At 42.4% G+C, this 25,975-nt stretch overlaps 1 protein-coding gene across 32 annotated transcripts in view; it reads right to left on the bottom strand.

Moving 5' to 3' along the window:
* Positions 1-395: 395 nt before the first annotated feature.
* The window catches only part of MAP2 (microtubule associated protein 2), a 197,945-nt gene continuing 172,365 nt past the window's right edge, over positions 396-25,975 (bottom strand). For 20 of the 32 annotated variants that reach the window (XM_048058262.2, XM_048058263.2, XM_048058264.2 and 17 more), the window contains 6 exons: positions 22,436-22,589; positions 20,173-20,516; positions 7,554-7,646; positions 6,088-6,169; positions 5,251-5,363; positions 396-4,543 (listed from right to left, as the gene is read on the bottom strand). In XM_048058262.2, the coding sequence (XP_047914219.2) occupies positions 4,328-4,543; positions 5,251-5,363; positions 6,088-6,169; positions 7,554-7,646; positions 20,173-20,516; positions 22,436-22,589 (1,002 nt within the window). In that variant the 3' untranslated portion in view covers positions 396-4,327. The remainder of the gene's footprint in view (positions 4,544-5,250; positions 5,364-6,087; positions 6,170-7,553; positions 7,647-20,172; positions 20,517-22,435; positions 22,590-25,975) is intronic. The other 12 variants (XM_048058268.2, XM_048058269.2, XM_048058270.2 and 9 more) reach the window with 1 other exon arrangement.

The following is a 25,975-nucleotide window of genomic DNA, read 5'->3' as shown; positions in this document are numbered from 1 at the left end:
GCTGGGGTCCCTAGCGTGGCTGCGCCCATGGGTGACACCTCGGCGCGGCTCTGAGGGCAGCCCGAGTGACGACAAGAAGGGGAAAGTGGTGCAGCTGTGGGCTCGGTCCTCTGTCAGAAGGGCGTAACTGTCTCCACACGTGGTTGTGCTGAACCTTGCTCCAGGCTAGGGCCCCACAATGAGATAACGTATTTACCTGGTAGATAACAGCCCTGCAGATGAGGGTGCTAGCAGTAAAATCAGATCTTTTGTCAATAACAGGGCTGAAAAATATGACTTAATCTGCTCTGGCCTCTCTTGGCAGAGCACGCCAGCAGGTGTGTGCAGTGGTTTTTCATGCAGGGGTTAAATGCACAAAGAACTCCATCACGAACAGTGGAAACTAACACAAGCAATTAGATGACAAGCGGTTTTATTTTGCAAAACAATCACTATACAGCAACAAATACAATTGCAAATTGGATTGAAAAACATGAACTACCTACCACCAGCCATTCAAGAAATGCCTCTTATGGTAACAGGCTCTAGAATTATCAGAAAAAACACAGGTTTGTAACAGCAGACTGTATTCCTTGAAATCCCAGCATACAGCATGTTTATTCGTTGGCTTTTTCTCTTTGCTAAAGTTGAAGTGGCTTTTATATGCTTTACTTTTCCAAGTGTGAAACTAATTTACCTTCCTGCAGTGGGAATTGCTTGAGTTGCAGCGGAAATTGCTTTAGCAACCTGATGAGAGGGTGAACTCTACACACACCTAGGCTAGATTCTACCTGCTTGGGTTTTTATAGCAAACGTGTTCTACTCTTCAAGGCATCTGCCTTTGAAGGGGCATGGGTGCTTGGGTTTCAAACGGTGTTTGGTCCAGCACGGCAAAAACTGCTGCTCACATGTAGTTGCACACAGGCTGCCTTTCGACTCCCTTTGGGTCGTGTATATAGGCAAACATCTATTTGTAAGCAGTCACGATGAGGTTACTACTGTACCTTAGCATAACACTGAATGGATAATACCATTTACTGCTGTACAGTGAAAATATACATGGCCCTGGTGGGCACAAAATTACCCTCATCAATATTAGTTTTTCCTTTACTGTTGCTGGACAGAGGTTTGCTTAACTTTGATTTCTTTCTGCTTGTGGTTACATAGGAACAGAACTCTGCAGATGGGGCAGAAGCTCCTTTTGTCTCTACAACTTCACAGACTATTAATTTGGGGCTCTCCCCTAGCCATCCAAACAGGTTTCACTGTTCCATTTATCTGGATAATCTCTGCTTTGTTACAAAGTTAGGTCTCAAACACCCAACATACCTGCTGGCTCAACATGCCTGCAAAAAGAAACACAATGGATGCAGTTTCCAGGAAGCTGGCTCTATCTTCTTTAGTGGACATTACATATTTACAAAACATTATTTTTTTAAACCAACACTCTTCTTGAGAATTTAAGATTAATATGAGCTTTTTCAGTGAACATCTAGAGTCATGTAACATAACTTTTTTTTTTAACAGCACAAAACTCTTGATTTCTTTTACCTTCATCTAACTCCACAGCATTCTAGGATTCTTTCTATGGAAGGATGATTACGATTACAGAGGTCTTTGCCTGAATCAAGACAAGAAAGCTCATTTTAATGCATGAAATAAATGACTTGGTGGGTTACACCACTCTAACTTTGGACTCATAGGTGGATGATCTAAGCATTGTTATCTAGAGTATGTCAATTTTAAAAGCAGAATTAAAAAAAAAAGGCAAAAAACTACGAGTCACAGGTTAACACTGTTCTCACTAGCTGGTGTTCAGCTTCAGAGAAGCTGAGGTTCAGTAGTACCATAGACTCTCTCACCCACATTTGCAAAAGGCATAAAAAAAAACACTGCAAGGCTAATTTATATCGTGTGATCACAGCAATGTGATATAAATACTGTTTGATGTGTTTTCCTTGTTCTTCTTCTTCTGTCTTTTGCTCTCCTGGAAAAAATGGGAAGAGGCTTTTAAAGCACCTCTCTTGACTTGTTTCCATGTGAATTCATACAATTAATTCTATGCAAGAGTTAACTCTATACAAATACAAGGCAGAAATCAGAACCCATTTAGCATGGTTCCAAGCTCACTGTCCTTTGTATAAAACAGCTGACTTACCAACAGTATTAGGTACTTTACAGTGTGAAAAAGCTTTTTGCAGAGCTGAAATGTCATGTGTGTGGCTGTTAGGAGTTCATTTTCAGTAAAGTTTATAGAGATTTAATAACTTTGTTTTGTCTTTGTACTGCTGTGACAGCTTAGCCAAAATCCTCATTTGGTCCACTGAAGATTTACTGCTTAGTAACTGTGCATTTACTACCTGAATTATTTGGAATCCTGTGCTATTAATTATTAGAATCCTTCTCCACAGACATAAAAATGTTCTCTATGAGTCTTTTTGGTTCAAACCCCAACACACACGCACACATACAAATTAAGGAAGAAAAAGAACAGATCAGAAGCTTCCAACACACAATGTTAACCTAATACATGTATCAAATATAGCTCAACTGACAGTGCAAAGTTTAGTTAAGAGATTTCAAAAGGAAAAGATCAATCTGCAAGAATGTAAACTGGTCATTTCATAATGTCTACTGTACATATAGTATCAGCAGATTATTATCTGCTGATGAGTAATACTACCATATTACCTTCAGTGTTCTCTTAGTGTCCATAAGACAGCGTTGGAGTTCTCGCACGTAACTCCATTAGATTGGATGTTTATATATCTCTGCCCTTTATATTTTATGCACACTTTTTCTTATACTTTTTATAGTCAATATAATCCCACTTTGCTCAGATTTTAAGATGCCCTATTTATTGATTAATCACTATGGCAACCCAGTTTAGGGAGCTCAATTTTTTTATTCATGTACTATAATTTACAAGCATCTCTGTTATGCTTATCACTGTTATCTGAGTGCCTGAGTGTATACATAAGACATCACTGAAGGAGTGGAAACAACACCTTAACACTTGTTTTTGTGTTTCAACTTTAGCAAAAGAAAAAAATAAATAAATCTAACATTCACTGTTACTACAGGAGTTAAAAAAAAAAAAGCCAAACTATTTTGGATTTTTAAAAAATCCAGAATCCAAACCCAACCATCTTTGGAGACCGTTTTACAAACTTCTGGACCCCACAAAAATCGTAACTTTGTGGAAAAAAAAGAAGGGAGGGGAAGAGGGAAGGAATCATTTTTCTAGCATCACAGAAAAGACTTGCATCTGGCACTAAAACAGGGTCACGGCTTTTAGTTGTTACAGAAAGCAACTTCATGCTAAAAGTTTTCATCATTTCAAAATGTATTTTTATGAAGAGGGAAAAAAAACCCTGCTAACATCTACTTTTACATACCTAAAATTGCAACACCAAAGGGTGCAAGAGACACAGATACTGTGAATAAAGTAGAATATTCAAGTATATGAGGAGGGCGTATCACAAATGACCACAGAGAAATATATATATCTATAATACTGTATTAAACAGATGGAAAGGATGTGAAACTGGTGGTGCGTACACAAATCTAGCCGCTTAACCAACTTTCTAATCAGACACAAGTCCATTGGGGTGGAAGTGCTTGCTTTCAGTAGCTTTTTTACGTCACTTCCCCAAGCATTGTTCAAATGTTTTCAACTACTAGTTTTAGTTATTAGTTAAATAATTTATTGGCTTTTCAGCTATACACTGACATAATTACCCAGGTCCAAAAAAAAAAAAAAAGTTAATAACTTAATTCAACTTTTGTTCTACTTATTTATACAAAATAACACTTTTTTTTTTTAATTAAACTTGAATTTCTCTATATGCCCTTCCTTCTGGTAAGCAGACTCTTAATCTAACCTGTAATAACTTACAATGGGCAACTTTTTTTTCTTTTTCCCCCATCTATCAACAGAACAGCAAAATGAGCAACTTGGGATATTAACAAGGCTCTTTAGAAAGAGGTGGATGGCCTTCAGGCACATGAAAGGTAAAAATGCATTTTATCATAGTACGGTACTCCATGCAAGACAGAGCAGAGCAACAATAATTGTCCAATGTAACATACTGCAGTTGTATACCCATATAAAGCCAGTGTCTTCCTGTTGTAAATGGAGATCAGGCCAATTTCTGCATCTATTTAATTATTTTTTTCTTTTTTTTTCTTTTTGTTTTTTTTTTTAACTGTATGATAACTACAAGTCTTGGGATGTGACTTAGTTTTAGACATGGTAAAGAATGAATGTAACACCTGCTCTGAGCCCATTCTTGCCAAGAGCTCATGCCTAAATATTATTACTTCATACAATGCAAAATGAGCAAATTCATAAGCCCTGCTTAGCAAGGGCTGCCGTGACATCTTCAGCGAGGGTAGCAAGCTGGGGCGATTCAAGCAGGTTGATGCTTCCAGAGGATGAGACGTTGCTGAGTCTGCGTGGTGAAGCCACGCTGGACCTGCCTGGTGACTGCGTGATGATCTCAGCCCCGTGATCAACACGGGCTTTAGCGTGCTCTCTGAAGTTTAGTTTCTGGCTGTCAATCTGTTCCAGGAAAGCAAAGAATTTAATGTGTTATATATTCACAACATTTTCTCATTATAGATTATCATTTGGGTCTGCTTTTGTTTATTTTTAAGAACTCTTAAAAGGATTGAAGCTTCTTCAGTCCCTAGAAGGACTGAAACTGAAGATTTTTTTACCTTGTTTAATGCATAACTGGCTCACTATGTTACATCCTCTCTTACTATTTCTGTCTCTCATGGATGGTCTAATGAGCAATACCACTGTTCTTAGCTGTATGAATTTAATAGACATTTTATGGGCACTGTGATTTGTTTCTGAAATTTGTGTTTTCACATGCTTGTGGGGGTGATCTTACTTTCAAGATGTTTTCCTCATGTTTCACACAGCAGTCCTGATCCTCTGGGATATCCACACTATAAAATATTATATCATGCCTGTTCTATACAGCAGTCCTAAGCAAGGTTTTTCTTTAGATGGAAAGCCAGTGCACAAACTACAGAAGGTTTCACTGTAAGGTTCAAATTTATCTTAGATGTGGATGTGAGCTTGATCATTCCAAATTCCAGAGGGAGCAAATGGCATGTGAATGGGCTCGATGCAGAACAAACATTTCCTACTCAGCTTAGAGCCACCACTGAATTCACAGCTCTGGAAATTGGTAATTTCACCACAGAATTTGGGCCAGGGCAGAGTGGTAGCCTTTTCCCTGAGGGCTGTCCCCTTACCTTGACATTACCACCGCCAGGTACATGGTGGGCATTTTCAAGTGAACCAACTTTAGCCTGAGCTTTCTCTTTGAAATCCAGTTTCACGCTCTCAATTTTCACACGCCCACCTCCTACACAGAAAAAGGAAATAAAGAGTGGAATGGCTCAGGAGAAAGTCTGACATAATGCACATGGGTGCATTCAGATTAGTTCCCTTTTAGTTGGGATCTAATGATTTCAGAGAAGCACAGAATAACATGGAAAAACAGAAATTCTTTACTATGAGGGTGGTGGGGCACTGGCACAAGCTGCCCAGAGAAGCTGTAAATGCCACATCCCTGGAAGTGCTCAAGGCCAGGTTGGATGGGGCTTTGGGCAACCTGAGCTGGTGGGAGGTGTCCATGCCCATGGCAGGGGGGTTGGAATTAAATGATTTTAAGGTACCTTCCAACCCAAACCATTCTATGATTCTAAAACACTGCACGTTTAAGTAAAATATAAAATCTTCAACACATATTCAAGCTGCAAGCGTGTGCTGCAGTCCTATTGATTTTCATAGGATTTAGGCACATGCTTAAGTATTTTGCCAACTTCAGTCTGCATATCGGTATTTTATCAAACTGACATCAAGTCCCAGCAGAATCCTTCTGCATTATTTTTTTTAATCTCATCTCTGAAGTAGGTGGTCCCAGATATTTGTCTTTATACATTTAGTTAAGTAGAACATTATTTGTATTACCTAAGTGTATTTATTTTCTTTTGGACTATAAAAGAGAATGGTATCATCCATGTTTTTTCTTTCACATACAGTATTATTCTTTCCTTTGTCCCACATCCCATAAATTCCTATGTTACCTGGCTTGTGATGGATGTTCTTGAGCGAGCCACACTTGGAAGTCACATGACTCAAGTCAATCTTCTTGGTTACGATCTGTACCTGTCAAAAGCACACACAAACACAGATTACAAGAATGAAAAGAATAGAATAAATAAAGAGCCAAGGCCTGCAGAGGAAGAGCCCAGGCCCCTATAAGCCCCTGGGAAAAGGAGAGATGGTTAGTAGAAAACAGACCGTGCCACAAAGGAGGAAACACCTGGATTAATACAGCAAGATTCCTTTCCACCTAGGAAAATCACAGAGCTGGGTTAAGCTTTTCTATTAGCAAAATGAAGAGGAGGATGAAGCAGGTCAGTTTGTAGGTTCTTTTTAAAATGTTCCTGAGCCTCCTTTCAGGGCAGATGCTCCAAAGCCCTGCATGCAGCAGGATCTGCCCTGTTTGGTTCTGGTTTTGAACATGCATCCTGACAACTAGGAATATTTTGGTGACTGCTTTTTTCTTGGCCATCTGTTTCATATTTTTCTCCAGCTAAACAGAGTATGCATTTCAGCTCAATCTGCTGCAGAGAGCCTGGTGAATCTACAAATGCGACTCCTGCAGCTGCACCTGAGCTGGTGCTCAGTCACCGGGAGTAGTGGCACTGCACTGCTCAGCCAGGCAGCAACACAGGCACCCTCCGTCCTTCTGCAGCACTGTGCCCTGCACTGCTGTGGCTGCACTGAACCCAGCTTGGGAACAGCTACAGCAAGGCTCCTACTTTGCTCCCAGGTGTGGCTGTGTTAGCAGGCCTTAAGAAGCTGCAGCCCTTCCAGGCCAGGCCACGCAGGAGCTCAAAGGTGACTGCAATGCCACTGGTTTGCTCTTCTATCTGAGGAGGTAGCTCAAATCCTCCTTATGCTATTCCAGTGTGACTGCTGGATCGCACCCTGAGCAACCTCAGCTGGTTATACTGCAATAATGCTGCAGTATTAGCACGCAGCACGCTAACTGATCACGCCCATTCTCTGAGCTTTCTTTGTCCTCATGTTTTCTTTCTTTTCTCTCTCTCTGATGACTGTACGTAACCGACAAGGTTAGCTGAGGAAGGACTGACATGCTGGAGGATGTCCAACTGTGAGCTAGAGTGTCTTTTTGGAAAAGACTTTCTCAGGCCACTCGTATGAAAGGCACTGAACCATTTTGGCTCACACTAGACTTTTACTGACAGCATCCTTGGGGATTTAGAGATAACCAAACTTTTTAATTTTCTTTTCCTGGCCAAGTCCTGGAAACGTGTAGTGCTCTGTAGAGGAAGATCAGAAGGCCACCACTGCAAACACAGGGCTCACATGGCTACCAGACCAGACTCACATGTGAAACAGCAGTAAGAAGGAAAATAGCGCTCAGAGGAAGGGAGATGGGGGGGGGGGGGGGGGGGGCTGGCTGTGCAAGGTGGGTCACCACAGTGGAGATGCCTGCTCACAGGCTGTCTGTGCTACTTACATTTCCTCCCCCCGCAGAATGTTTGATGTTATCTCTGGAACCACACCGGGACTGAATATCGCTAAAATCGATCTTCTTGTTTAAAATCCTAACCTAAAAGGAATTGGAGGTAACTTACTATATATAATACACACACTCCATCGGGGTGCAGGACAAGGGAGCCAGAGTAATTTTGCCTCCTGCTGTGACTCCTTCTTCTGACACTTGTATTGAAATGTGAGAAAGTCAGTCACACCAATCTCTGTGCTTAGGATGTTAACGCAGCATATGCTCTTTTTCTACCTCATGAAATGGTAGTTAAATGCAAAGGGGAGAGTTTTTATACGGAGAGATGAGAGGTGGCTTTTCCCTGAAAAGCTCAAAGAATTCCTTACTTGCCTGGACATAGTCCTTGGAAAGCCTATTATAGGCTCTCTAAAGTGATGGCCAGTGTTCCTGCTGAACTGGACACGAGAAGATGGAAACCCTCTTTCTCACAGCTCAGCACTCCAGCCTTCAGTGCAGCAATCTGAGATCCAGCCAGCTCAGGCACTGGCTGAAATCCTGAGGTATCTCACCCCTCCTTCTGTCACACAGCCCTAACAGTGACTGCGTTCACACAACAGACCTCTGATCTCAGTGTGTCTCATTAAAGGTGACCGACAAGTGGATTAAAATGAAGTCAGGGCTCACTGCTGCTCTCTCTCTACTGTCTTCTACCAAAGGGCAGTGCAGAAAACAACAACACCTGGACACTTCAAGCTGCAGCCCCTGTTTCTTGATTCACAGCGCTGCCTGTACTATATGGTGGCCTCAACAACTTTCTGGTGCTAGCAGCATTGTGCCTCTCCTCCCCCGTGGACTTGGTTTTTGGCAGAAATGCCACCTGACTTTCCCTTGATGGTGCCAGCCTCCCTTACAGATGCCAGGAGCCTGCATTTCTTCTGTGTCACCTTAGTCACGGAGGCACTGCAGGCATATGACAGTGCCTGGAGGGAACTCTGTGAAGGACAGGCCAAGCCACGCTGTCCCACACTTGACCCCCACATCAAACCAGTCCCTCCACCTAGCAGATCTCAGGTGCCGCCAACGCTTGTGCTCCCAGGGAACGATGTGCTGCTGGGTGGCAGTTACCAGGAGGCAGAGGCACCTGGGCACACAACCGGGTGACACCACCTCCGGGCTCTTGTCTGAGCAAGGGCAGGGGATTGTGCTCACCTGCATTAGACTTTGCAGGTATGAGAGTAGGATTTCTAGCCAGGGCTCCCCCGGCCTTCTTTGTACCAGGAGCTTTTACTTACTCAAAGAGTGCTGCTGCTGCAGCATATTCTCTTCTCTGGGTTAAATATGAGGTCATTACTCACATATTATGGTGCATTTTATTCATTCTTATCTTACTAATATGCAATATGAGTTCATACTCTCTTTCCTGTACAAGCCACATTCATTTGGGCATTATCTATTCATTATTAAATGATACTTCTATTGCCTTCAATAATATCATTTAGCACAGTTCTGTCAGCTGCTGTTTTAGGTAAAATTACAGGGACTAACTGATATGTAGGTAAGAGACAGGCACAGATATATGGGTTACCTTCTTCCTGCTTCTTACCGCTCCAGAAACACAAAGCAGCTGCACACCAGCTGAAGTGCTCAGCAGGAGGAAGAAAGAACCCCATGCAGTTTCTGCCTCCTGGTTTCAGGTCCCCAAACTGCCCCAGGCTCCCTGTTAAATCTCTGAAAGAAATCACTCACTTCCTCTGTGCCTCACCTCTCCAAACTAGGAAAAGAAAACCTGCCTGCCTTACAGGGACATCAGATTTTGCAGTTCTTGCAGTGTGGATAATGCCACACCTAGACGCCGAGTCAAATATCCTCTGGCACTGAGCAGCTGGAGTGCTACTCTTAACTTGCGTCCAGTAAACTCCAAGAAGGAACTTCCAGAGGGCCACCACACTTCGCAGCTAATGCAAAGGATTTCTTGACAGCAAGCTGTTCCATGGGTCCCCCTCATTACATATTATGTAACCACTACATCAGTCAAACCCATTAGGACATTAAATGCTTCCTGGCCTAAACTGGTAAAGTTTGGTAATGGCACACTCAGCAAGGAAGGCGATGACAGCACCAGAAAGCTCCACAACTGGTAGGTCACCTTCAGCCCTTCAGAAGGGCGTCTTCAGTAGGCAAGCTGATTTCTGTCTTTCTCCCATCTGCTTAATCCATGTAAGTAAACCAATGTACACTGAAATATGAAAGGAAATGCCACTGGAGTTTTAGGCTTGTGCTTCAATACGCCATTTGTTTAAAAAACGTACCCTGGTACCATACGAGATAGGTGTCACATTAGTTACAGAGACACACATCAAATGTGCAGTCAGATCGCGGTCTCAGAGAGCTTCGGGCCAGACAGAACTGGGCAAAACAGAAAGCCTCCCTAGCACTTATCTGAGCACATCTCCCTCAGCAATGGATCAGCAGCACCTCTTCACAGTGGCCACAGGGATGCATTTGCTCTGAAAATGCTGACTTTGGTCATGACAAGACCTCTGTGCTGTGGACTGGGGGCCTGTAGCTTAAAAGTGAAGCCAAAGCAAGGTGATAAGCTGAGAGGGCACCTTTGATCGAGTGCCTGAAGGTTGATTTGCACCCAGAAGTCTGACAGATTACGAGTCTCATGGCCCATGGACCCAGCTAGCGGATATGCAATGGAACAATCATCTCAATTATCCTCTCTGTCTCACTGCGTGAAATGTGCCCCTGTGTAGAGGGGCCAGCAGGAGACCTATGTACCACTTATGTCCTGTGCTGAGGGCTGAACTGAGATGAGTGATGTAGACGTGCTGGTCACCCATCACAGGCAGGAAGTACGCTGAGACAAGGTTTTCCTCATGATCTGTTTCTCCCTTCCCTGGAATACATCGATATCCCTGCGCGTTTACATCACGACTGCCCTCTATAACTAAGCATTCTATGAACTAATTAATCTTACAGATTAATGCCTTAAACCACGTAATCCCTCCATCCTGTATTCTTGAGCAAGGCCTACCCCCTCCTGCCAGCAATACCCACCCAGCTTTCTCTCAGGTCTGTTAGACTGGGCAAGCAGGAGCCAAGGTCTCTGACTGTGCAGCAGGGGCTGAGTTATTGCTGCCTTCTCCCCAGTGGCAGTGTGATGCTGAGTCTGTTTTGTATCAATCAACAACTATCACCAAACTTGGAGGGACTGCATGTGTTTGTAACCCCTGCTCCCCTGCCAGCACTATTTGAAATTGGCCAGCAAGTTACAAATGAGTTGAAGATGGCTGGGACTGCCAGCCAGACAGCATGACTGCATGAGCTTTGTTTCCTTTGGGAAATCAGACTGTAAACATCAGAGGGAAAGTACCAGAGAGGGACAGGCACCATTTAGGCTAAAGAGAATCTTTGGCTTGCAAACAAAGAGCATAAACTGACTGTGAATTATTTGAAGCTGGAATCTAGAGGGAAATTTAACTATCAGAGCAGGGAGGCTCTGAACTGCCTCCCGAGGGAACAGAGCTACAAAAAGAAAATGGTAAACTTTCATGATGGCACTTGATAAAAGGAATTAAACGATGCATCTGCCTGGGATAGAGACAGCACAAATACCATGACTCACCAGGAAGGTCTCCATGTTCCTGAATGCATATGTACATCTTGTGTGGGGGTGGAGGTGTGGTAGGGATGTACGTATAATTCTATATTCTAATATACACGCACATTAAATGAAAGATCAAGCCTGCTTGTGCTCTCATTCAGGAAAGGGAACATTTTACTTTGCATCAGGAACAGGACTGCCTTCTCTTCACACCCACTAAACATCTCAACTGGCTAATATCCTGACAGACTCCCTCATAACCCATGCACTGCCCCGCCAGTCTGAGATGAGTAAATTCTCTTCTACTGATCTGATGCTGGGTTATCAAAATATGCTGCACGGGGGCTGGATGGTAGTATTTTAATTAGAACAAGGTGAGGTTCCTCAGCATTTGTCATAACCAGGTGAAGTGAAACCACAGTGGAAAAATTAAGCCTTACAGACAATGCTGGGTTTATTCCACAAAACCACGTTGTCCACGGATAAAGCTGGCTTCTGTCTGGAGCCCTGGCAGACTGACAGCCCTTGCCCTCACTCTGGCCTCTGATGACTCCTCAGCAGTGCTCCAGAAGTGAAGCTCGGGGCAGATTGTGCCGATGGGCACACAATGCAGCCTCTCGGACTTGCACTGCTTCCAGGTCCCCAGCAGAAGTCAGCCACTGTGCTCCAGTGCCTTCTGTGCTGTTTGAAAGTTGTCTGACCAAGTGCTGGGAGATGCATGGCATTTACGGATAGGCAGCTAAGAAACCAAGTGTTGAAGATATCTTTCTCAGAGTTCACTGAGATGAGGCCTATGTTGACCTGCACACAGCAGGGTAAACTTCAACTCCCTACATATAGTGGCCTGGCTAGCAATCTAAGCAGGAAGGGTCTGTGGTCTGAGGGCAATGTCTAAACTAGACCAAAAGGGATGTTTTTGGGTTAAGCTGACTGACGGGACAAGAAGCAACTCGCTGGCAATACTTATGAATCTCCTAGTGAGATATACGGCTCCCTGTGGCTGTTCACAGAAAGTGAATTTGGATTTCAAAGTCTTCATGTACAACAGCCTCCTGCTGGGGGCCTGGAGCAGGCCTCCTCTGTCAGTCCTGCATCTCTACATTCATCGGGAGCAGGAATTTGTGGAAGCATTGAGTGGAAGGCAGAGAAATGCAAGAGAGAATTTAGTTCAGCTGTGCCCCACTGCTAAAGAAATCAATGTTTGAAAACAGCTTATGAAAGACAAAGAATTAAGTTTCATTGCTGCCTCTAATCATTCAGTTCAACTTTCCCAAGAACAAGGGAAGCCCATAACTTATCAGTGTCTGGGCAGATAATCCATAAAAAAAAATCTCTCCTGTGGCTTACTGGTGCACACCAAAATGAAGATACTCAAAGAACAAACATTGAGAGGCTGATTAAATTACAGGCTCTGCATGCATTTTCCAAGAAGCTGATGATTTATATTCTCCCTGCCATGCAATTATGGTCTTTGAGAAGTTCTACCACAAACACTGAGCCTAAAGCCTTTAAAATTACTCTAGCCTGGTTCCACTTGTCATTTGAACATGCTGTGGGGCTGTGATCTTGGAAAAAGCTCCCAGACTCCTAACAACTTATCAAAGAAGGCAGGTTCCTCCTACTTAGCCCAGCATCACAGTCATTTGACACAGCTGCACCCCAGAAACTAGACATTATTTCAGTGTTTGCTCTGCTGGTTAACAAAGGGATTGAATGAGACATGAATTTGCTGTGCATAGGAAGTGAGGGTAAGGTTAACACCTGATTAGAACCAAGAAGCAGTTTTAATTGCTTCCACATCCCTGTGCTCCCAAGGACAGATGATACTACAGTTCTGATGCTCCTGGCAGAGGCTACAGGTAGAGGAAAGGGAGGGGAAGGGTATTTCTTTGACCTAGCAAAGCCCCTGAAAAGAAAGTGTGTGCCCCAGACATTCCACCTCTGCACACAGAGCTTGAGATAATATTCAGCCTCTGTTACTGAATTTATTCACAAGAAGTTGCTGGTTGCACACACCAGTGAAGCTGCCAGCCTGAGCACTAGTGAAATTCAAAATAAAAGGCTGCACTGGACACTGCACGGAGAAAATGATGTACCATCCTCATCTGATTCTTAGCAAAGGGTGAGCAAAATAGGTTCATTTCTGACCTTTAAAAACATAGCCAGAGGCAGACACTGGCCACGTAGTATTTTGGCCTGAACAGCTGAACTATAAAACAATTAGAAACTGAAAATAGATACTTTCGACGAGAAGTGTCAATAAAATAAAAGAAATGCCTTGCAATCAATCATGTCTTTAGTACTCGCACAGGATAATGATGGGTGATTTACATCTCTCACTGTGAAGAACTTGCAAGCTTCCTTCCTCCCATTTGCACATCACGGGATTCATCTAATTAATAAGGTGGCCACATTGATCTAGGCATGTCAGTGTAAGTAAAGGGAAGAAAAGCCATCATCAGCATTGTTATGTATAAGAGCAAAAGAAATATTTTCTGAGGGCATCTTTACTACCAAAATCTCATACTTTAAATAAATTTGAATATTTATATTATGCCCACTGATTAATATGACATATATGTTATTAATTGCCCCAAGCACATAGATTTCTGTTAGAAGATGTTTTCATATTTATCACAGAGAAAAAAAACAGATGTGATTGTCTCTTAAAGAATTAATCACTGAAATAGAAACTAATATTTTACCTTTAAATCTAACATCTAGCATGGTAAACTTTGTTCTGATTGCATGATTGTGGTAGAAATACTGAGAGGTTTTGTGTAATTGTGCTAGAAAATGCAAAGGAAAATGACCACTTCCTGTGCTGAAGAGTTTACAGTCAAGAGACAAAATCTCAATCTAACAGAGAGCTCAAGGAACTGCAAGATCCAAGGCAGATACATTTTAACAACTGCTCTGTGATCATACTTCTCACTAAATCTGGGGAGCTGATGAAATGAATGGAAAAGGAAATCGAAAGATATTCACGTACTGCAAGTAAAAAAAAATCATAGGAGCAAAATTAATTCAGCTAAAACCCATGATTCCACAGATCTCTGTTTTAGTACTGCCATAAACAAACAAAAAACCACAAATCAAAACAGATTTTGCTAGACTACAATGTTTGATCCTTAAATTTTAGAAGGAACGGTTGCTATTCATGGAAGCAGTACTGATAACCTCAGGTATCAAAAGTATCAAGGTTTTTAAATCATTTCCACAGCTTTAAGAAATGAATTCTGAGTCACAGTGCCTGGGTTTTCTTTACTCCAGCATAATGGAGAAAATTAGGCTGGTCAGTCCAAGTCAGAAAAACATCTTGTGTTTTATTTTTTTATGCAAGCTTGGTTTTCTCAAAGATAAGCAGACCCTTAGCATTTCTTTTCCTTGTTCAAATCCAAATTTCCAAGATAAAAACTAAGTTTTTTATCCTTTCCTTTCCTGTCCCTTCCCATCCAGCGTTAAACTTTTTTTCATTTTCCCATGCAAGATAGAACACTATTAGATAACTAAACAGCTCTGGTCCAGATTGTGTATTGCCTGAACATTTTCCCAATAAGAACAACATTCTCCATTTTCTTGCCAAAATCCAGGCTCCCTAGAGCTGAGCTGAAAATGCCTCCCGTGCTGAATTTGCTGCTGGGATGACTCAGGCTTTCAGAGGAATGTATGTCCTGGTACCTTCAACCTACTCCAGAAAACGGTACAGCTTCTCCCCTTGCTATTAATGAGACCAACACGGTGTGGCACATCATGGCCAGGATTTGTCTCTAACATTAATTAGCCAGCTAAGAGTTGGAACTGGCTGCTTAAGCTGCTGCTGTGGTAGGTGGAAAGATAGACTGGGGTTCCCAGTCCGTCCTCCATGCACATGATGCACACTTTACAGATGGCTGAGGCATGGCAGTGATGTTACTCTCTTCCAGCCATATATCGAGTGAACGTCAGATCTGGACTGAAAGTCCCAGTTCCCTGCTCATTTCTACCAGCCAAACACCTTTCCTCAAATAAACTTTCTGAAACTTGCTAAGGCCTGGCAGTGATTGCCACATTTTTTTTTCCTAAAATGTGAGTCAGGAAAAAGAATCTTTCTTGTTTTTTTCCAGAATAATTCAAGGCTTAACTGTACAGACTGTACGCAGGCAAGCTTTCCATTAAATGAGTGTCATCTGAACACAGGAGCTGCAAGATGTTATTTCTGTACAATAGGCAACGATCAGCCAAAATTATAAATTTCAAAAACTTAAAAATTATGTTTTTGAGCTATGAGAGAGTGTTGAAATTGTGCCTGAAACTCCTAATTTCTCTTTGCATTTGTAGATCTGCAATTAACATGGGATGGATTAGTTTCTAATTTTAAACATAAACAGGCAAACATACAAATTGACAAACAACTACTCATCATTTCCTACATTTCCCCTAATTTTCAGTCCAGAACAAATCCTATAAATGTCTTCTAAATCCGGAAAACGTGGAATGTATAAAGGAAACAAAAACAGACTGACAGAGATGAAATTACCTTACAGTTAAGAACTATTGATTTGGTAAATTCACAAACTAATTTCAATGAACGCAGCTAACAGTGTGGAAACAATTGCCTACCAGTCCCTCATTAGCTAACTCCTTAACCAATGGCCAGGTTATAATGCGCAGGGAGCTGATCCACATCTCCCTGCAGATGCCTCCTGTGGCCCTGGTTTTGGAAAGCACCAATACCTGGGATTTCCTTAAACCTTAGGGCTCATTTATGTTCATCACTTCTGTCCTGAACAGAGACTCTCTTAACTTGAGCCACAGTGTTTTTGACTCGATTATGTAGCAGACTGCAACAGATAAGAGGAAAAAGTGCCAGAAGGAGGTGAGAGAGAAGGGGACTAAGTAACAGTTCAGATTGCCATTTTTGCTGTGCCTATATTCTCCACTGTCTTATAGGATGCTTTTCATCAGCCAATGCACTGATAGCACATAATCTGGATTTTCAGATTGATTTTTGGGCCATCATCCGTGTTTGTAACTTGGCACAAAGACATGAAGCAGAAGGAAGAGGACTTACAATATGATGTCTCAAGGGGAACTTGCTGAATACCCTTCCGACCTGCAGCTCTCCCAGGAGGTGGTCCAGCTGTTGGTGGACCACCAACATGTCTGTCTCTGCTCTGGCTTTGCAGCTAAGGCAGGGAAGACGTCAGGAGCCCACCGTTCTCTGCAGACCAGGTCATAAATTGTGATGATGGGGCAATGTGTGTTTGTGCATTGTGGGGTAACCTCTCCTGCCAACCAAATGGATCTTGAAGCTAACAGGAAAGGACTCGAGCAAAAAAAAAATGTACAAAGACAATGACATCTATTCAAGTCTCCTCTTCTGCCCAGGTCTGAGATGTCTTATCCTTCCATGTGCCGGTTTCTTTTATCATTTAATGCTGATGCCTGTTGATTTTTGCCAGCATTTTTGTGGTTTCTAGACAGGTTCTGCTGAAGAGTGGTATCATCAATTTATTCAGACTTTCTTACCCATAACTCAGTGCACCTTGTTTTCTACAGTTTAGGGAAAATTGTGACGTTCTCTCTTTAATCTTCCTAAAAACCTTCAAGGAACAATTCATTCTCCAACATGGCTTGCGTATTTCATTTTAATACCTGTCATCTTACTCCTTACAAGACCCCTGGCTGTTACCATAGTTAGTGATATTTTAGACCTTATGTACAGCGTTCCAGTCTGTACAGCCCCATGCACTTTTACGGGGCTGTGCTGATTCACAACCGCTGAAATTCTTGCCCATGGCTGAGATTTTATATATACATTTCAAGATTAAATTAAAAGAAATCTAAGTTGGCTTTATCCTTGGTTGCTGGCCTACAATGCTTTATAAATACCCTACCTGGTCAGTAATGAAAAGATTCAATTGATAGACCTTTGTACACTGACATGGCACAAACCACATCCATAGGCAGAATTTCAAGATGACAAAAAATCAAACAGAAAAGCAAAACCTAAGTCTTGGCATGTGCAACAGATTTCCAACCCTTCCCCCAGCTCCCCCCATGCTTCCCTTGGGCTGTCTGAGAAATAACAGATGCAAATGGGTTACTTTTGAAAGCACAGCATTTCCTCCACAGCTGATGCAGTGCTAAAATCCATCTGAAGCCCAGCAGACATACCCATGAGCAAGTCGCCTCTGAGCCTTGCCAAGAATGATACATTTCACCATACTTTACTATAAAGAGAAAACCAGACAACCACCTACTGGCTGCATCACAGCGCAGAGAAGCCCTCATTTCTCCAGACTGCAGAACAGCAATTAAACACATCTCAAGCGATCTATTCCTCACAGGAGCTTAATGCACCGCAATGTTGGCTTGCTTCTTCCCCTAGACGTGTTTTTTTTTTTTTTTGCCTGTCAGGTGGAGTAATTTCTCTCCTTTTCTTTGTTTCTGTGGCTGGCAAGTTAAAGCTGAATTAAAATGAGTCTGCTGGCTGATGAGCATTTGATGAAATTCAAGGCTGAAGCACTGCACTTCTTTTATTTAGCATTCAAACCTCCCCTGCTGTTTCAGTTCTGCACCTCAGCCTCTGGCAGTTTCACAGTGCGGCTGCATTCTCTAGGACAGCTGTAAGCTAAGAAAAGACCTTGTGCTAGGTTAAGATATGCCTCTGGTAAAAGGATAGTCTGTCTCCAAATGACAGTTTTGGGCTGCATATCTGTATTCCTTTAGTGATTTGCATGTCATGTTTATGTACTTAACTTGCCCAGATATATGCTGGCTTTTTGTCTGCTAGTTTTTCCTTTGGTTACTGCTATCAGCACTTCCAGTTCAGGTTATAAAACTTGAGCAGCCTTCTGTTTGTTCCGTGTATCATCACTAAAAGCAGAGAGCAGATAACAGCTCATTTTAGCCAGTGCAGTATTTGCCACCAGGCGTTAAGGAAGCGAGCAGACACAAGGAAATGAAATTAGCTTTCATGTGTTCCTCTGACAGACCATATAAAATTCAACCGCATAAATTAGAAAAGAATTAATCCTAAAACCTTTTGTCTAGACTGAGCAACCATGGCATAAAGGAAACACAAAGCAAAAACTCAATGAGTCTTCCTTTGCCCAACCCACAGCTCAGTGGCCACACAGCAGTGGGAATTAAAAAATGCTTTAGCTTCAGTGACATTATGTCCACTCAGCAGATTTCCCCTGTGATTCCCAGAAGAGTGAAATGCCAACTGCTGTGCCATTCTTCACTATGCTGCGTAGACTGTGGGCAACTGTAGAACTGCTAAGCTGTCTGGGCATGGTGTTTACACAGGAATACAATTCACTGTGGTCCTCTAGCGCTCACGATCCACAGAGAGCAACAGGAAGGAGGAGGTTAGGCTAACGTGGTGCTGGTTTTGAGCTCCATGTCCAGCAGCTGGGCTTGTTACAAGCAATGCCAATCCAGAAGCGCTGTCTGAACTTGCCTTCCAAGCCCCTGTGCCCCCTGACCATCTGCTATGCAATACGTCAAGTGAGAGCTGGCCTCATACAAAATAGTTACACCAACACTTGTCAAAATAAAGGCAGAAGAACCTTTGCTGAGGCATTATCTTCTCGACTTTATCTGAGTAACTGGCTACTGTCCAAATCCTGGAAAGCACTGAATGTGTTAATTTACCGTGAAAACAGGATCAATGCTTAAGAGATACCTTACTGTTTAACACGAGCCTGCTTTTTTCTTTGGAAGACCTGCCATAGGCATAGCTTAGCAACATCAAAAATTTTTTTTTTTTCATTTGCTTGTTTTTTTTTTGAGGCAGCATTAGGCAAACATTACTGTTCTGTATGTTTCACTGTGTATTCCAAAACTCAGATATTTATAGAAGTATCTGATCTGGAAACACTGTGTAACCCAGCTTCCCAGGATGATGAGCTTTGAAGACAGATGAATGGGGAAGCACGTTAATCACCCTGATGTCCTGTCCCTGGGGGTGGTTGAGAAGTGAACCTGCCCAGAATCCACTCACATTGCCAGTGCTGTAACTCAGCAGTCCAAGGAAAATAAAAGGGAGCTGGGGACACAGTGTTTTCATGGTCAGGTTGTGCCCACAATCAACATGAAAGGAAGATCTATGGTATTCCCTATCTGTTCTTTCCTCAGTCTTCAAAAGATCCTGCTTACCTTGTAAGCCTGTATGTTTACTGTCCTTTTCAATGTCTAGTAAGTTCTGTCTATAGTAACAGGATTTTCTTACCCTACATACATGTTCAGTCTTTAGCTGACAGCAATATTCACGATAATGTGCTTCAGGGTGTAACTGTGCAAGGTATGAAAAACTTCATCCTTTTTTCAGCTTTTAATTGCATCAACACGCCCGTGAATTCTTCTGCTTTCAGAAAGTGAGAACAGAAAATTGCCATCTGCCTTCTTACACATTCTCCTTTTCTTATTTTATATGCCTTCTCCAGTTTATACAATTTAAGTCCTGTGCCTGCTCATTCACACTCTGAAGCAATAAAAACAGCTAAGTCTAATACCTGTCCCCTCCCATCATCTTTAACTTGGGGTGGATTTACTATGTTGGAGGCTGCAAGTCTCATTAACACTGCCCAACACAATGCACATGGCATGTAAAATGACACAGGGAAAGGTCATGGTGCTGTGCAATCCTGCTAACGTCTATCTAGGTCGAAGCTGAACTTGCATGAATTAAAGCAAACCTCCTTAATTTTCTGGTATCGATGAAGAGTAAAGAAGCAACAACTGCTCATACTCAGGCTAAAACATATTTATGACATGGAGTACAATCTCTTGTTTGAAACTTCTCCCCCGATCTCAGTGAGGCACTGTTAGTTTTCAGGTGGCAAGATAATTTTTCTGAAGACAGTCCTGACCCCTGCAAGTTAATGTCACTTAAACAACCAGTGTATATGGCAGTGACAACAGAAACAGCATTTGCAAGGAAACTCAAAATGGCTCCCATCCCATACCCATCCTGAATGTGCACGTGAGGCTAAATAACATATGGATAAACAGAAAGACTAAAATCCTTACCTGACCTCCCTTAGGCTGGTATTTGATGTTATCTGTTGATCCAATTTTGGACCTGACATTCTTGAGGTCAGGCAGAGGCTGATTAATAACTCGCAGCTGCTTTGGAGTGGCTGGAGATTTAGGAGGAGTGCGAATTATGGCAACTTTTTTCTCAGTTGGTACCAGTATGGCAGATTTGGGGGTCCCAGGAGTGTGTGGGGTTCTGGAGTAGCTGGGTGTCCCTGGAGTGCCCGGCGTACGGGAGGAATAGCTCGGTGGTGTCCCTGGAGTGATGGCAGTGGAGCCAGGAGTAGTGGGGGTAGAAGTTCCGCTTTTTCCTGTTCTGCTACGAATTGGTTCTGATCCTACATGCAAGAAAAACAGCATTAGACTCACAGAAATACAGCTTTGCTTCTTTATGTACCTCCCAAGACTTCAACCCTGTCTGCCACGCAAGACCCAGCTCTAAGATGTCTGTGCTAGTGCTGAGCAGCAGGCTGGAGGTCTGTCTGTGGGACTCCTTTGCTTATCAGCCCTGCTAGGAGGTACCTTGTCACATGTGGCTCAGCTGGTAAGGCACCCACATGGTGGCTGAGCTCTCCACGCTGCCACACGGATGTGCTTCCCACAACGCTTACTCTTCCTGAAAAGCTCATGCAAGGCACAGTATCACCGCACTGATTTCCCTCTTAGGAAAGCACTAGAAGCGCCATCTGAATCCAGCCTTCGGGACTTGGCCTGACAGCCTGACTCACCAGTAAGAACTGTGTCACCCAGTTCAGCGGATTTGGGGGTTAAACCAGAGTGGTGAAAATTTTGATGGTAATCCCGAAACTCTAGGCTGCTTCTGGTCACATAGCACCACTGGGCAGCTGCTCTCTGCAGCTGAGCCCCGGGCAAGCATTCAGCTGATGGTGAACAAGTCTGTTGTGTGGATGGGCAGATGTCCCTCATGTTCAATTGCTATTTTCAAGTAGTGCAGTGAAACAAAGCAGCTACAGAAGCCAACCTTGATTAAAAGTCATATTCTAGTTACATTGACAAGCAAGTTAAAAACATATAAATAGTGGAACATTTTGTAGCAGCTCCATTCCCTGTTAATAGCATTACCAGTCCTTTTCACTGAGGACAAAAACCAGTTTAATAGCGGCACTGTGCTTTCTGCAGCCAGCTCTGTTGGTAACTCTCAAAGGCAAATAAACAGAAGCTGAGATCTCGCCATAAGCTGCTTAAAGGAAGCTTTGCTAAGAATACTCAGGGAGAGAAAGACCAAACCAATGCTCAAAGCCTGTGAACCCCAGCGCTGAACAGGTGTTATGTGTTTTCACCTTTAAAAGGTTTGGGAATTATAAATGCAGTGGGACTTTCTAGAGCAGTGTGACTAATCAAAATCCCAGTTAAGTGATTTGTTAATCATTCTGTTTATTTCATGCCAGTTAACAAAAACAACAAAAAATGCAAATTCTTTACATGACTCACCAGATAGAATGAACATACTCCAATCTCACCTTCAGTTTTCCCTGAACAGTTTCTTCCTTTCCCAACCACCCTTAAACCAGAACTTTTTCACTACATCAACTGAGATAGAAAGGGAATCTTTTTTTCCAATTCTCTGTAGTTTTGGTATATTTAATTTTCATTCCTCAGCCCTTCACCACATTGGCAAATACTTCATGGCCTCTCAGTCTAGAGAATGGGCTGCTGTGCCAGCTGGCAGTCACTCTGTTTTACCCTTGGAGCATCACCCAAGAATTTCAAAGGATTTCTTTTTTGGTAGAATGTAATCATCTGCTTCCCTTAGGTTCTCTTAAAAAGGTCTGAAATTGTTTTCTAAAGCTACAGGAATTCCCACTGGAAAGTAGGGAGTCACATCCACTTTCTGAGGCCTAGGCTGAAATCAAACCAGCAAAAAGTTATGGGAGTATTTATTAAAATTCTCATTGTCCTGTAATTCCTTTTCGCTTCCGAGTTAATATAACTAGTCCTGATAAAAGGACCTGGCTGGTTTACTATCCTCACTTCTGGTTTACTATCCTCACTTCCTCCAGTGAGTCACTCCACTGGCTAACATCTTTGCATTTATCACCTGAGAGGGTTTTTACTCTAGGACTAGAGGCACAGGGAGATTGTTACTGTGAAACAACAAATTCGTAACATTAACTGTTATGTTCACTTTTCTAAGATACACCAGAATATTTTGTATTACCTACTTCACATTTGTCTCATTTTTGTCATGGAAGACACCCACAGCAGTAGGAGAGAGTTAACATGCAAAAAAACATACGTGTGGTCCGTCGTACTGAAGAGGAAAGGGATGTTGTGAGGGAGAGAGAGTTCTCCTCTCTGTCTCGGTCTCCTGATACAGCTCTTCGAGGAGGAAGGATAGAGGAAGGTCTTGGTAAAGAGGAACGTTTTTCAGGACTCTTGCTTACTCCATCCTAATAGTAACAAAATAAAAACAGGTTTAGTTTTCAAAATGTCCCACTTTAGCCCGTGATTTCTCTCAACCTACATACAAAGGGCAAAGCCTCATTCTTTGGGCCCAGTTTACTATTCATGGAGGAAGCTGTGGGATCTAGCCACTTCCCATGCTCTGATCAGCTCCTTGGTGCTTCTTTACTGCATGAAAATGCTCACTAGGAAAAGTCTGGCTCTGGTACCCAGTACGGACAGAACTCCGTTTTTGGAGAGATATTTCCCTGCGAATTTCCCAAATGTGGTATTTTGCCAGTCTCACCCTATCTTGAACAATCTACTGCTTCCTCAAAATAAACCCTCCCTTTGTAGCAGGCAAAGCCTTTCTTTTTCTACAGGTTTGACTGAGCATGTATCAATGACTGGTTTTACTCCCACTGAAGGCAAAGCTGTATCTCCCAGTGACTGCAGAGGATGCTAGTGGACTACTGGATTATGATCTAAATCCCTGTGAAGCCATCACAGATATCATCTCCATCAAAACAAAGGCAATCAACTTCTGATTATTCTGAAATATGGATGGGTTCAGCATCTGGTTCCTTAGTAAGGGCTTTTTTTTAGTACAAACAGAAAGTAAAAGAACTCCTCTGGTGCTCAGGTGTGAAATTCTTATGTGAATTCACCTGCAAAGTACCCACAATACTGGGACACCACACTATATTGTTTGGTGATGTGTGATTTGATGATGAAGAAGTATAACGATGGCCCCAACCAGTACGAGACACAACAAGCACAGTGAAAACAGCTTTCAAATGACATAACAGTCATCAGCTCAGCATCAAGTAGATTTGCAAGACAAGTGAACAGTAAACACGGGGAAGCTCAGATGAACTGCCAACCATCTCTTTAAATTTATACTGCAACTTCCTGAACTTAGTCCTAGGCACAGACCAAATTTGGGTCCTAAAGCCTTTGGCTTCTGCCCTTGTTGCTGGTGATAAGAACTGTACACTCTTACACTGGGGATTTAATTCGTTTTCAGAGTATTAACTGGTTGAAAATTGCTTTTTAAAATTTTCTCCTGGAAAACGAATTAGTACTGCTGGTTTTGCTACTTACCCTTGTGCAAAATGGGTGCAACTTCTCAGCAGTCAATGAAGCACCATCCATATCATCAATAGAAAGAAGACATCTCTTGCTAGTTATAATAAATTTCACTTATGTTTCCTTTGGAGACTTTGCTTCATTTCTACCTATTTGTGGCACAAATCACGTAGCCTAGTAATAAATTTTCCTGCCACTGGAAATTAATCCCAGGTAAACTTCACAGATAATTACCCAGATGTAGCGGGGAGTGAATGTGATCCAGGGAATTTACCTACACATCTCCGAGCTAACTCTCTCTACCAACTCTGCTACCTTACCTTAGCATCTGATTTTGAGTAGGGCAGGCAGTCTCTTGGGCCTGCTGAGGAGGGCCGTACATAATAACTGTCTGTATCGAGAAAAGTGGCCCTTTTAGTAGTTAATGAGCAAGCTGAGCTGGGTCTTGGAGGAAGCAATGACTTTGCTTTAGACTTTGAGGCAGGAATCTTTGACAAAGAGGCAGTCTAGTCACGAGAAAACAAAAGAAAACACAACATGAAGCTGGACAAAAGGAAAACACATGCAACATGGACCAAAAAAAATGCGAAGCTATGAATTAATACTTTTCCTGTGTCTGGTAATGGTGTCTATGCAGTTCTGACATGCAAAGTTTTAGTTCTGTGTTGTTTGACTGAAACCATCTGTGTCTGGACAGATTTACTGATTCTAGAGAGTGCCTTTTTGTGTAAATGCTATTTTTGCCATGTGTTAATAGGACAGAACTGGTGCCAGGCACGGCACTTAGCTGGTACAACTGCTGGCTGGCTGCATCAGAAGCAAGTGCAAAACTACAGGAGCACCAACACATCCTGGTCTTTTAAAACTAAGTTGTGCATTTGTAATATATCCCTCCCGGCTACACTCAGGAATAAAACAGGAGGAGTCTTAGAACAAGGTTACAGCAGCATTCCCAAGATGGCAGAAGGACATGATAGCAGTGCTACTTATGCCACTGCATGCACACAAAAATCCCCAGTGCACCACAAACACTCTATTTTGTGCATTTGGTGTCACAACAGGAATTTGTAAACCTGTCTTGACAATGTGGGGTCCTGGGATAACGAAAGCTTTATACTCTTGAAAGGCTGACATCATGTGTCATTTTGGTCAGGTACTGCTGTGATTCTGAATAATGGTAATATCCCACTGAAGGAACAACCAGACATCAACAAGGCAGACTGCAAATTCTTTGTTGATGCTTAGGAGACCTAGCTGTTCTGCACAAAGAAATTTCCACGAAAGAAAAGAGGGCTACTTGATTAAGCAACACTGTTCTTTCTCCTACAAGGATAACTGATATGACAAAGAACAATTGCAAGGCTGTTGTCTTGGCAATGTAGTCCTGATTCTCTCTGTATTCATACAAGCATGAAGTTACTAATAGGAGCAATCTTACTGTAAGTATGGGATTTAGTAGGGAACTTTAGCCATGAAAAATTTGGCATTTGGTCTCAGCCAGCCATCTAGATGTCCTCAACGTTTGGAAAAGATGCACGAGTTACTCCTCAAGCTGTCTTTTTTAGAAAATGAGAAAAGAATGGGATGAAACATAACTCACAGTTGTTCAGCCCCCTACGGACTGGCATCTGGCTTAGGCTACATAGCCAGCCTGAAGAAAACTGAGGCTGGGGTCATCCACAGTGTGTATGTACTAATGAGCATGATTAAGAGTTACAGAGCTGCCTAACAACTCCAGTCCTACAGTACAGCTGTGACGTCTACAGATATCACTAGCCCTATCCAGTAGCCCTACTGGCCATGACAAGAAATCCATTCAAAGGATCGGAGTGCTTCACTAGCAAGAAAGTATTTCTAGAATGAACTCTGCAACATATTTATCTTTTAATAATGAAAATAATTATTTTAAACAGAAACTGAACAGTGTGTGTTTCTGTCACAACAAAGGCTTCTCCAGGTTTTGAATGATTTGTCATAATTGAATTTACAGGTACCATCCACTTGAGAAAATTTGGGCTATATTTCTAAGAACACTAAAGCTGAAACTATGTGGAAGCATAGCATCTATCTCGTGTGGCTCCAAAAAGCAGATGTTATGCCAGCACTTTTCACCGGGGTTTCTGAACTTGGGATATAACTAAGCACGCACAGTCTGAGGCCCAAATGTTCATTCAGCCAATTTCAACTTTTCCAACTTGAGGGTCATGCAACAAGACCCCAGTGAGACTGGAAAATCCTTGCAGATTTAGATTCTAGGCACAGTGCAATCTAGGAGATCCCATTGTTTTCACTCACAGTGCACAAT

This window comes from Anser cygnoides, chromosome 6, assembly GCF_040182565.1.
Source record: "Anser cygnoides isolate HZ-2024a breed goose chromosome 6, Taihu_goose_T2T_genome, whole genome shotgun sequence".
Taxonomy (NCBI): Eukaryota; Metazoa; Chordata; class Aves; order Anseriformes; family Anatidae; genus Anser; species Anser cygnoides.
The sequence above is the reverse complement of the archived record's forward strand: the minus strand, read 5'-3'. Positions and strand labels throughout refer to the sequence as shown.